Source organism: Coenobita brevimanus, chromosome 61 (genome assembly GCF_032717465.1).
Source record: "Coenobita brevimanus isolate Jiangsu-jjx chromosome 61, ASM3271746v2, whole genome shotgun sequence".
Lineage (NCBI taxonomy): Eukaryota > Metazoa > Arthropoda > Malacostraca > Decapoda > Coenobitidae > Coenobita > Coenobita brevimanus.
In genome coordinates this window covers 36,921,765-36,935,457 of record NC_137014.1, presented here as the reverse complement: position 1 = coordinate 36,935,457, position 13,693 = coordinate 36,921,765, and the positions used below count along the sequence as shown (strand labels likewise).

At 38.5% G+C, this 13,693-nt stretch overlaps 1 protein-coding gene across 1 annotated transcript in view; it reads left to right on the top strand.

Annotated features, from left to right (window-relative positions):
* LOC145403826 (mechanosensitive cation channel TMEM63B-like) overlaps positions 1 to 12,312 on the top strand; it is a 43,117-nt gene extending 30,805 nt beyond the window's left edge. The window contains exon 16 of the mRNA XM_080275514.1: positions 12,055 to 12,312. Coding sequence (XP_080131640.1) covers positions 12,055 to 12,255 — 201 coding nt within the window. The 3' untranslated portion in view covers positions 12,256 to 12,312. The remainder of the gene's footprint in view (positions 1 to 12,054) is intronic.
* Positions 12,313 to 13,693: the final 1,381 nt, after the last annotated feature.

The window sequence follows — 13,693 nt, the reverse complement described above, 5'->3', positions numbered from 1 at the left end:
GTATTAAACTCAAGTTCGGAAAGTCTTTCTAGAGCTGAATGATATTGGCTGGTGCTAGCTGTAATAGAATAGAGAATGTCATCAGGATGAAGGGGTTATTACAGTTACGTCCCACACCTGGCAAACTCCACATGGCCACACTCCCTCTGCTTTGACAGTATTGCCACCAGTCATAGATATCATCACTTGTTTTATCTGCATTTACTCTCAAACTTTTGTGCCCCATTCCATCTCTTCATTTCCTAAATCTTTCCTCTGTCTCCTTTTGATTCATTGCAATCAGCACGTAGTCATTAGCATACAGCATTGCCCATGGGAGTTCATTTCTGAAGTCATGTGAAGTCACTTTGTACTTCAGAAGTAAGTATGTGAACTTGAAGTTGATGTTTAGTACACATGTTCACACACCTTGCTGTTCTTGTATGCAGTATACAAACACTCTGTCTACTAGAAAGTGGTCTGTGCCCATTCTAGCATATAACTACACATTCTGTGGTCTTTTCACTCTCTGCAAGCAGTATATTCACATTTAGTGCTCACATATATGATGTACTGGCAGTTTTTATATTTAATACTTGTATATTGGTTTGTCTGCATGTGAATAGGTTTTTGGTTGATTTACTGGTAGTTTCTTAGAAATATTAGGCAAGTATGTGCTTGTGTTAATGGAACCTAATGCAAATGGTGATGGTGGATGCATACCAGTATCACTTTTTTTTTTTTTTTTTTTTTTTTTTAGGAGGATTATTATTATCTTGCCAAGGTAAACGAGGTATCAGAACACTTTTTTTCAATTATCTTTGCCTGAAAATAATCTCTCCATTTTGAAAGATGAATTATTGTAAAAAATTAACACTAGAAGGTGATGCTAGTTACAAAAAAAGTGCTGTGAAATTTATACTGCATAGAACCATTGCAATGTCTCTCTGCCATTGAACCAAGTAAAATAAGCTGCAAAAGAATGAAAATCTGAGCCAAATTAAGTTGAAAGATATATAGTTTCTAACTTCCCTTTAGTGTGTACAGCACAGTACATGTACGTTGATAACCAGTTTGTGTCTCGGCCATGGCCTTCCTTAGGGATCGGGGCTGTTCGGCCAGACTGCCTAGGGAACAACTAGTACTAAAACTACTACCAGTTTGTGTTACTTCATGGCTCGTGATCCTTACTCGCATTAATGTGAAACTTTGTTCTCCTGAGAATTATGTGTCCACATATGTTTACTGTAATATACTGTACAGCATTTGCATGGATTCTCTTCAGATTTGTGATTTGCTATGCATTTTTTAAAGATGTAAGCCTTTAAATGTCAAGATTTGTATGTGGAATGTAATTCCACAGCAGAATATAAATCTAATGAAATATTACCAAAAATAAGATCCTGTATACAGTATTTGTGTTTCAAAGATTTCTTTATGTTCTGTTTGATATTGATGAGACAATTCTTGAGAACCCATGAGTTTCATTTTATTTTATTATTGATATTTAACCCTTTTTTTCAAAATTCTTTCTTTATTTTCAGCTCCTTGATGGCCTAGTTTAGAGTGCTACATTTTAACAGTTTTCTAAAGGTAACTTGTGAACTGGGTGGTGGTGACTGTATAGCGCTTGGCTTTAATGCTTTGTGTGGATATTCCTTTTTCTCTTTTGGATTGTATTTAAGGACCTGATATGCTCTCCTTTGGGCTTAGTTTGGTTGTACATTGTTGTTGAATGTTTCCTGCAGAAAGAAAATATTGTGTGTATTTCCTTTCTGATGGGGTATAGTAACTGGAAATGTCACATCAGTTGGTTTTTCGAAGAAACTGATTGTAGTGTTCGGGGATAGATAAGGTTTATCTTCTAAATTTGTGCGTTTGTGGGGGGAGTGGTTTGTAAAGGTGACTCCATAAGAAAGGTAAAATATTGAAACCGTAGGTACAAGTGTTATGTAGGAGGTAGATGGTTACCATCACCCCTGGGAGGTACTGTACAGTACTACCATGTCAGTGGTATGTGGCCAAGAGATTACCAGCTGGCATTACCTACCATACGGGTAACACTCCCTGGCAAGGGAGTTGACTAAATTTGTGCGGTGTTTTCTCTGGGTAGGGTGAACTCATTAGCTTTAAATAACAACTAGCCTAGGAGAATGAAAACTCTTGAATTAAAACCTGGAGGCCCTATATGTGAGCTGGGAACAATAAGGGCATACAGCCATTAAAAAATAGTACAGTAATAAATAAATCCATAATAAAAAGCCCAAGCTACTTGTTAATGACACAGTAACTACATGGCATGTCAGACATCAACAGGTGAAAAAAAAAGGCTGAGGCATTTATGCATGACCAAAATCTTTAAAACTTAAGGAGGATGGTGCATTGCAGTGCATACTCAAGCTGAAGATGGAGAATTGGAAAATGGATGCATAAAACCCCTTTTGTAATTATTTCATTAATTGTGGGTCACTGGAATGATGAACAGCTTATAAAAGGGTTTGTGGAATTTTGGGTACATTTTCATTAATTCAGTGGTTTGTAAAAGGGGGCATGCAAAAGGGTATTTTGTCACTAAAATAGTTTTAGGTCACCACTGAATAATGTATTCAAGTTTGGGCTTATTCATAATTTTAGGTTACCACTGAAAATTGTATTCAAGTTTGGGTTTATCCTGTGCATATACACTTTTATATGTGAAAAGAGACAAGTGAAGTACATTATCTATTTCCATTTGATGATCGAGGAGCATTGCAATATGCGCAGATCTTTTCAAGATTTATTATATTGAGGTTTGAGGCTAGAAGTGAAGTATGGAGAGGATAGTAGCCCATTAGTACCGTGGGTCAAGATCTCTTGACTCTCAGGGGCTGTCTCTAAACAGCCAGTAATCAGATGATCATCACCTCCATTACATAAAAGAATCAGGGCTTCTTCCCTCATCCAGCAAATTAATTTCTCCTGTAGAAAACCAAAATGGTGTACTTGAACCAACTTCATGTTAGTTACTGTCTTAAATTGTGGAAGTAATAATCTTTGAATCTGACCACTGTTATTAAAATGCAGAGCAACTTTATTAACTCATTTGAAACAAAAATTGCATAGGTTTAGTAGAATGACATGGAGGTCTAGGCTTAGCCTTAGCTTGTGGTTAGCTTTTTATGTTTCTTAAAATGGTCTAGTCTATTTTGATCATCATCATCATCATCATCCGGACCTCCTTTCCCACCCTAGGGCAGGGTGAGGAGTAGCAATGTCTAGACAGCCCAAAGTTGCCCAATCCAGTGGACCATGCTTCCATTCACTCATCATTCAAGCCCCCAGAATCCTGGCTCTATCGGATACACCAAAAACATTCACCACATTCTGTTGCTTCACAAACGCATCCGACTGTGTCAGTTTGATCAGTAATTAAAAAATAGGCATTATATCACAGCACATGCCTGGAATGTTGTTAAAACAATTCCAGTTTTTTTAATGCTCTTTTCTGGTCAGCAATGGTTCAGTTTTCACTTGAGAGGCAAAAATATGTTTTGTATACTAGGTGCACCTTTGAAGCCTCAGCTCTTTGTTCACCTTGGCTGCCATGCACAGATCTCCCCCCTCCCCCTATTATTATTATTATATTTTACTGTTTACCAAAAATCTCTATCTCTTACATTGTGCTTCCTCTTTATCAGTCTGCATCTTGCTGTTGCTCATTGCTAGTCATCATTTCTTTTACAATTCTTAGCTTGCATATCTTAAAGTTGATATGGCACTGAATTGCAAGATAGTAAAAGAAAAAAAGTTGGGTGCATTGATGGCCAACTCAGACCCTCTATGCCCTACATATGCTATGATGTTAAGTTGTTCCCTAATTATTCCAAAAATCATGTGTGTTTTATAATTATGAATGATTATTTCATGGGGCTGTAAAGTGAAAATTCAGTGGTTCCTTGCAAAGTGAAAATGCAGCGGTTTCTAGAGTAATACACTACTTTTTAGAATGAATATAAGCAGCATGGTGAGTAAAACTTTGGCCCCTTTGTGAGTTACATGGTTAATTCAGAGGTAGCAGTCTCTTGTGACATCACATTTGGCTCGAGGTGAGCATATCGTCAATCCTGTTGGAAGTAGGCTTCTCCTGTGTATGTTTTGTGGGGAGGTGTTTTGTGTGTGTGTTGCGTTCATTTTGTATAGTGGTTGTGTGTGCGTTTTGTGTGGTGGTTGCGTGTGCAATTTGTGTGGTGGTTGTGTGTGCATTTTGTAGTGGTTGAATGTGTGTGCATTTTGTGTGGTGGTTGTGGGTGCATATTGTGTTGTGGTTGTTTGTGCACTTTGTGTGGTGGTTGTGGGTGCAATTTGTGTGGTGGTTGTGGGTGCATTTTGTGTGGTGGTTGTGGGTGCATTTTGTGTGGTGGTTGTGGGTGCAATTTGTGTGGTGGTTGTGTGTGCATTTTGTGTGGTTGTCTGTGTGCATTGTTGATGTATAATGTTTGTGTGTTGGCAAGGTGTATAAGGTACTTTCTGGTAGAGAAATAGAGGAAAAAAGGATGATTTTAGCTTAGAGACAGAAGCAGTTAGGCCTATGATATGCTTGTACAGTACCTCTATAGCTCTGTTTTTATACTGGGTGTCCCATGAAATGTGTGTCAAGCTTCAAAGTTATTTTTGGTCTAATTTTGATGAGTAAATGCTATATCATCATCATGGGTGCAATTCCCAACCAATATGGAGCAATAGTTTGATGACCTTATGAGTGAAATATGAGTGTTTTTGTCAATAAGATCTTCAGTAACTGCAACTCTTAAGATGGTTGCAAATTTGATCCATGTTGATATAGCATTTCTTACTCAAAGAATAACCTTCTGAAGTTTGGCACTTGTTTCATGGGATGCTCCCTGTCTAGTACGGTAATCTGCCAGTGTCATTTAGCTGTGCTACTCAAGGGACTAATATGAGTGAGTGATATTGTGTAAAATAGCAGTATTGTTGGGAGGAATTATGAGTGCAGACGTTGCTGTAAAGAGAGAGAGAGAGGGTGTTAAAGAAGTTAGTTGGGGAGTGAAAGATAAAAATGATTGATTACTAGTGGAGAAAGGAGAAAAAGTGAGCAGATGGAGAGAACATTTTAAGAAATTGTTGAACATAGAGAATGAAAGTAATTTGAATAAAAGTGTGTGGGGAATGGCTGGGAGAAGGAGGGATGTGAGAAGAGAGGAAATAGCCAGAAGGATGGAAATTGTGGAAGCAATGAAGAAAGTCAAAATGGGGAAAGCCCAAGGATGTGATGGAGTGTGTGGTGAAATGTTGAAGCATGGGGGAGAGATAGTAGTAGAATAGATGTTGAAGATGTGCAGATTGACCTGGGAGGAAGGCAAAGTCCTGGAGGATAGGAAGTCAGGTATGATTATTCCCCTGTACAACAGAAAAGGGAAAGAAGTGTGTGGTAATCATAGGGGCATTTGTCTTCATAGTGTAATAGGAAAAGTATATGGAAGGATACGTATTGTCAGAGTTAGGGAATTAACGGAAGAATAAGTTGAAGAAGAACAGGGAGGTTTTAGGAAGGGAAGAGGTTGTGTAAATCAGATATTCATTCTTAGATCTTTAGTGGAAAAGTTTCTTGAGAAGGGAAAGAAGTTGTATGCAGCCTTCATGGATTTAGAGAAAGCATATGACAGGGTGGATGGACAAGGATTGTGGAAAGTATTAAGAATATATGGAGTAAATGGGAAGTTACTGAATGCCGTGAAGGGCATGTATGAGGGGGCTAAGGCTGCAGTGCATGTACATAGTGAACTTAGTGAATTTTTCTATTTGAAGGTTGGATTGAAACAGGGATGTGTCATGTCTTCATGGTAGTTCAGTCTGTATATGGATGGGGTTATAAAAGAGATACTAGGTAGGGCAGTGGATGTTGGAGTGGCCCTAATGAAAGAGGGCAGTGTTTGGAAACTCCCTGTACTGTTGTTTGCAGATGATACTTTGTTGTTAAGTGAAGATGAAGGGGAGCTGCAAGGTTTGGTGGATGAGTTTGGGAGAATGTGTAAGAAACGGAATCTAAAGGTGAATGGAGGGAAGAGTAAAGTTATGGTCTTTGAGAGAAATTAAGTCAGTGAATGTACAGTGAGGTTGGATGAGGAAGAAATGGAAAATGTGAGTGCATTTAAATACTTGGGTAGTGTGATGAGTAAGGATGCAAATTTAGAGGGTGAAGTGCTTGAAAGGGTACAAAAAGGAAGAAAGGTTGCTGGTTCTTTGAAAGCAGTGATAAGAAACAGGGAAGTGAGCATGGAAGTGAAAAAGTTACTGCATAACAGTATTGTGATACCAACTCAAACGTATGGAAGTGAAGCATCCACCTTGTTGGAGGGACAGAAGTCAAGAGTGAGAGCAGTGGAAATGAGTTGTTTGAGACGAGCATATGAAGTCACATGGAGAGAGAGATTGACAAATGAGGAAGTGAAGGAGCATTGTGGTGTGGATGTGGATGTGATAGGAAGTGTTAGGAGAAACTCAGTGAGGTTGTTTGGCCATGTGGAGAGGATGGAGAGCAAGAGACTGATGAGGAGAGTGTATGTATGTGAATGAGATGGAGGGGGAGGCCAAGGATGAGGTGGAGGGATGGAGTGGAGAGGTATAAGAGAGAGGGGGGTGGTGAGCTGGGAGCAGGGCAGTGAAATAGTGGGGGATAGGTTGACATGGAGGCGATTTGTTTGTGACCACCGCTAACAGGATTAAGGCATCTGGCAATAGGTAGATAGACTTTGATGTGATATAAATTCCTTGGTAGTTAGTTCATATTAGCAGTTTCTAGTAGTTCAGGTCATTAAAACTTTATGTAGGTTAGTTTTGAACTTAGGCCAGGTAAAGTTCCCCAGACAAGCAACCTTAGGATTCACGACAATGTATCCCCATTGGATCCATGTTACAATGCATTCTTAACGATTCATTTTTAACAATGCAGCTCTGATTTGAGTGATGGATGCCTGCATATGGCTTATACTCCACACCAGCCAGCTTGTCCTTAGTCACTTATTTTCTGAGGGTTGTTAGTAATTGGTTAAGGCAACTTTCTTTGTACTGTATTGATAAAATGGCAATCTGTGTTACTCAGTATGTTCCTGTAAATTTTTTATTTCATACTGACCCAAGAGAGTGCAGATCTGTGGAGAGGTTGGCTGGCACAGAGTATAGTGCCCATTTTTAAATCTCAATTCATTCCCTATCCAATATTGAAAGTATGAAGGTTAGTGTTACTATGATATTATCGTATTTCTGTGCTGTTTGTACGGTAGGCAGAAAGCATGCTAGACTGAACAAAAAGGCAATTAATGATTTTATATAAATCATTAATTCTCCCCATTTTTAAAAATAGTATTGTCCAAGGTGTGTAATGGATGTAAGAGCATATAGAAGTTGGGGGAGTGGACTTTCTGAATCAGGGTCCAAGTAAAATGGGGAAATAGAAGAAGGGAAGGACGGGAGGAAGGAGTAGGTGCAAGGAGAGTGGAAGGGTTACAAGAGGATGAGAAAAAGGCAGAATATAAGAGAGAAGTGGAGGAGCGATTGGGTAAATATGGATTGGAGCAGATGGAGGACGTGGAAGATGTGTGCAAGATATTTACAGAAGAAACAAGTGCAGCATGTGAGGTGGTGTGTGGGGTGAAGAGAAGACAAAAGAGGGTGCAAGGAACAGCATGGTGGAATGAAGAGGTGAGACAGGCTGTGGCACAAAAGAATAAAGCATATAGTAAGTGGATGAGAAATAGTGGCGTTGAAGAAGTTGAGAGACGGAAGAGAGAGTTATACGTAGAGAGGAAGAGAGAGGTGAAAAGATTAGTGAGAGAGAGAGTAAGAAGAGAGTGGATGAGGAATTTGGAAGTAATTTGAGTGTAAAGTGGAGGGACTGTAAGAAAATGTTCTGGAAAGAGGTGAAGAGAGTAAGACAGGGTGGCAGTGAAGTTAGTCGGGGAGTGAAAGATAACAACGGTAGATTACTAGTGGAGAAGGGAGGAAAAAGTGAGCAGATGGAGAGAACACTTTAATGAATTGTTGAACATAGAGGATGAAAGTAATGCGAGTATAAGTGGCTGAGGAATGGCTGGGAGAAGGAGGGATGTGAGAAGAGAGGAAGAAATCAATAGAATGGAAGTTGTAGAAGCAATGAAGAAAGTCAAAATGGGGAAAGCCCCGGGAATTGATGGAGTGTGTGGTGAAATACTGAAGCATGGGGAAGAGATAGTACTAGAATGGATGTGGACGATGTGCAGGTTGGCCTGGGAGGAAGGTAGAGTCCTAGAGGATTGGAAGTCAGGTATAATTATTCCCTTGTACAAAGGAAAAGGGGAAAAAGAAATGTGTGGTAATCATAGGGGCATTTGTCTTCTTAGTGTAATAGGAAAAGTATATGGTAGGATACTTATTGACAAGAGTTAGGGAAATAATAGAGGAATTAGTTGGAGAAGAACAGGGAGGTTTTAGGAAGGGAAGAGGTTGTGTAGATCAGATATTCATTCTTAGATCTTTAGTGGAAAAGTTTCTAGAGAAGGGAAAGAAGTTGTATGCGGCCTTCATGGATTTGGAGAAAGCATATATGACAGTGTGGGTAGACAAGGATTGCGGAAAGTATTAAGAATATATGGAGTAGATGGGAAGTTGTTGAATGCTGTGAAGAATATGTATGAGGGGCCTAAGGCTGCAGTGCATGGACATAGTGATCTGAGTGAATTTTTCTATTTGAAGGTTGGATTGAAACAGGGATGTGTCATGTCTCCATGATTATTCAGTCTGTATATGGATGGGGTTATAAAAGAGATACTAGGTAGGGCATTGGATGTTGGAGTGGCCCTAATGAGAGAGGGCAGTGTTTGGAAACTCCCTGTACTGTTGTTTGCAGATGATACTGTGTTAAGTGAAGATGAAGGGGAGCTGCAAGGCTTGGTGGATGAGTTTGGGAGAGTGTGTAAGAAATGGAATCTAAAGGTGCATGTAGGGAAGAGTAAAGTGATGGTCTTCGAGAGAAGTGAAGTTTGTGAATGTACAGTGAGGTTGGATGAAGAGGAGATGGAAAATGTGAGTATGTTTTAGTACTTGGGTAGTGTGATGAGTAAGGATGGAAGTTTGGAGGATGAAGTGCCTGGAAGGGTTCAACGAGGAAGAAAGGTTGCTGGTTCCTTGAAAGCAGTGATAAGAAACAAGGAAATGAGCATGAAAGTGAAAAAGTTACAGTACATGACAGTATTGTGATACCAACTCAAACGTATGAAAGTGAAGCTTGCACCTTGTTGGAGGGACACAAGTCAAGAGTGAGAGCAGTGAAAATGAGTTATTTGAGTGGAGCCTGTTGAGTCACATGGAGAGACAGACTGACAAATGAGGATTTTGAAGGAGCGTTGTGGTGTGGATGTGGATGTGGTAGGAAGTGTTAGGAGAAACACATTGATGTGGTTTGGCTATGTGGAGAGGATGGAGAATGAGAGACTGACAAGGAAAGTGTATTTGAGTGAGGTGGAGGGGGAGATAGGGAGGGGGAGGCCAAGGATGAGATGGAGGGATGGAGTGGAGAGGTATGTGAGGGAGGGGGATGTGAGCTGGGACCAGGGCAGTGAAATGACCGGGGACAGGGCGACTTGGAGGCGATTTGTTTGTGGCCACCCCGTATGGGATTAAGGCATCTGGCAATAGAAAGATAGATAGATATTGTCCAAGATTATCTTGCCTCATGGCAAATATGCGTATGTAAACATGACCAAGAGATATTCAGTACCATCACTAAGCTACAGTAAGCTGCTTGGAGGCTTATAGAACGGATCTTACCAGATGTTGCTAAGAGAGCCTTAAAGGCCTTTTCCTTAAGAAAATAAAATTGCTTTCCACTTTGTAGCCATGATATGTTTTGATTTGGGATGGTAGTGCTCTTCAGCACACTGCTGAGATATGCACTGAGATATTATCAAAGAGTCAGTCATATTAGATGTTCCCGCCAATTCATAGTACATTGATATAGCTATTTTCTTCAGCACAAGATCAGAGTTTAATATGTAGATTATATGGAAGGACTAGCATATATTTATTGACTCAGATATGAATACAGTAATTTATTGTCTTAGGTTACTGTGAGCAGTTTTAATTCATTATTATATTTTGGAACAAAACTGCTGTGATATTCTTTCTTTTTCATAATCATTCTAATATCAGTTTATTTCTTACTGTGTATATCATGTACATAACAGCAATTGATCTACTTAACTCCAGTGCTGCTGGTTTTTGTGATTCTCTGTTAGTAAAATACTGCACTATATTCTTAGGTAGTGAATTATGTAGTTCTTTTTTTCATAATTTCTGGGTGTAGGTAAGACTATCTCCATTTAAGGTCTTTCTAATCATTTACTGCTATTTGTGTAACCCCATAAAATGGTATTGTATTCATATTTTGAAAATCATGGTTAGATATTTACAATGGTAAAAAGAAAAAGGTCAAGTTGAAGTTGGGTAGGGTAAATTGGGGACATATTTTAATTGGTTAGCATCATTATCATCTAAGCATGTTTTAGAAAAAAGCTTAGGTGTATCAACTGGATTTCCTCATTAACAAATTGTTTAACAACTTTTGGATACTTTATTTGTCTGATTAGTGGTAGGTGGGGGCTCTCATCATCCACTCACTCAATGTAGTGCAGCTCTTGGGTGCCTGCCCTTTCCTCTCTTCCATCCTTCTTTTCTTCCTCCCTCCTCTGTCTTTCTTTCCTCCATTCATTCCTCTTCCTTCTGTCTATGGGTGACTCTACACTGAGTGACAAGTCAGATAGTTTCCTGCACACCAGGAAACCATTTACTATGCTGGGTGGTAACTGTATAGCCAAACTGGGGCATCTGGTGGTTTAGTGGGTAATTAAGGTGCTCCAATTGGATGGGGCAGTGCAGGTTTATATCCAGGGGGTGGTAGCAGTTTATTGCTCATGTCATGCCACTCAGGGATAAAAGAGGCTGGTCACACTGATCTTAAATGTCAGGACCAACTTGCCTAACCTTGAGCTCCTCCACTCTTCATGGGGCAACACTGGATTAGATGATGATTGAATGAATGAAGGAATACAGAATATGCAGAGCAACCAGTCATATTCCCTTGTCACTCTTGAATGAATGAATGAAAATACAGAATATGTGGAGCAACCAGTCATATTCCCTTGTCACTCCTCATTGCAGCAGTAACAGTATGCTAGTATTTGATGCAAGTACTTTTCAATCACTGGTGCAGTGCTGATAAAAGTAAAATACAAATTATGAACTAAGTGTTTAGGAGCTAAAGGAACAAGTGATTTCTCATTTTTCTGCTGTGTAATGTAATATTATGAAATGCATGCCTTGCAACTGTATCTGCTGCATTTAGCCTTGCTTACCATGTATTAAGATTGTATATTTCCAGCTGCTCTAGCATACTAGTGTGTAAAGTGCAGTACTACGTTTTTGTGAGAAAAAACGGTACTATTTGGATACTGCACTTTAGGGAGCAGTGATAATTTCTGTATAAGTGCTTTACAATATTAGCTTCTTGTAATGTTGATCTGCTTCTGAGAATATTGACAAGTACTGTAGATGATTGTAGAGGGTTCCTGTGGGTAGACAACAAAGGCTGACATTATGGTAATAAAAGAAGTTGTTTAATTTTTGGACATTTTGTGTTTGTTATAAGCAGATCGTATTTTTTCTTGCAATATGGAGGACATTTTTTTTCATTTTATTTATTTATATATGTAAAACTTGTCACTGTTGGCCAAGGAATCCAAAGGAAAAGAACCGAGGTCTTCAGTAATAATAATGTTATCTTATAGCTCCTCTCCCTTAACTAGTAATGTGTTTGTTTCATTAGACTTTCTCTTCTGTGTTATTTCATTGTAATATTGACATACATTTCTTGAATAATACACAAGAGACTGTTAACAATGGTCACAGAATGCAGAAATTTTATGAAAAAGGAAGTAGGATGCCTCCTAAACCAATGAGAATACAGCACATGGATTCCTAAGGTTGCAGGACTACGGGCTCTTGAAATTGGATGTTTTTTTTTTCTTTTTTCTTTTTGTTTTGCAGGTGACCACAGTAAGTGCCGAGATCAATGCCCCTCCAGAGAACCCTGAGCTTGGCACTAAGGAAGAGGAAGGGGAGGAGGGTGAGGAGACTGTATATAGCTGGGCACCTCCAAGACAATCATCCCCAACAGTCATCACGGTTGATGGTACAGTCACCACACTTACTGACAACAGTCACACAACACCAGCAACTAATGTGTGAGAGCTCTTGACTATGTCTGTGTGACCCATCTCTCGTCTTCACTGTTTCTTCAGTGAGTGTACCAAATCATAATTATCAGCTCAAATTCTATTGAGAACTGAAAACCGTGATATATTACTTTTTTGATAAGTTTTTGTGCTTAACAAAAATTATTGTATACTGTATATAAATATGTGTTGAAGTATCTATATTTTGCTATTTTTAATTTGCTTAAGCTGTAACAAAATATATTTAATTTAGGTTGGTTTTTGGATAAATAGCTGTGTTTAAATGAAATATTTGCTTTACACGTGTGTACTGCTGACCTGTTTGTAAGTCACATCCTAGTTAACATTCCATAAGTCTTTCTTTGAACTTATATACAGTTGGGTGTGTTCAGTCATGCTTAGTGATATATGTTGTAGAATTTGTATTTTTATGTTGAATTTTCATGTTCTCTTTGTGAAGACAAATTACAGTAGACACCCATCAGATGGCATGCCTTCAATTTGCAATTTAAATTTGGTATATATAAAGTAATAAGGTAATAATTGCTAATAATTATCCTCATGTGGCATATCATTATAATTTTTAATTGTATTTTACAAAAAATATATACTGTATAATCCTGTGCCAAAGCCCAATGGCCAGCATCAGTCATCACATATTTACTGCTTGCACTGTTTGGTTGAGTTAGTAGCTTATCTCATGCATAACATAAAGGCTTATCCCTGGTTATGAGTGATAAAATGGAGAAATGGTAAATGCACTGTAGTATTGAAAGTGTGTAATGTAATAGGGCAAAGAATTATTGACAACAGACAACCAGTATTGCCTCATCCAATATAGTGTGGCAAATTCAGACCCTGGAAAGGAAACATTTAAGTCATGAACATAACTGATTACTGAAACAAACAAATAAACATGTATTGCTATGTGTTTAAGCAGCCATATCTTGGCTTAAGTGTGAATTTTCAATGATGAACATGGTTTTGTTTCACATACAAAAAAATGTGATTTGCACTATCTGTACTGTACTAAAAGCAAAATTGACAAGGAATCACATAAAGCTGCATTCAGTTCCTTTCTCTTGTCAGTGTGTGACTTACTACATATTTTTTCATATAATGAGTATATATATATATATATATATATATATATATATATAAAATTAAACTGTCTGTCCTTTTGCTCTCAGATGTTGTCGAGGCAGCATCATCATTCACTAGATAAAGGAGATCTTATTAATAGAAAAGTGCAAGTACTGGAATTCAGTTAAGTGTGGAAGTTAAAAATAAAGTATCCATGACTGAGATAGGCTTTAGGATGAGTCTGCTTTGCTGAGCATTCTTAGTTACTCGTTCTATGTTTATGGAATACGTGTAAAGCACTGGAAGCATATTTGTGCTTGTGATTTACGGATGTACTTCAGAAATAGATGCTTTTTTTAAAACCCAGT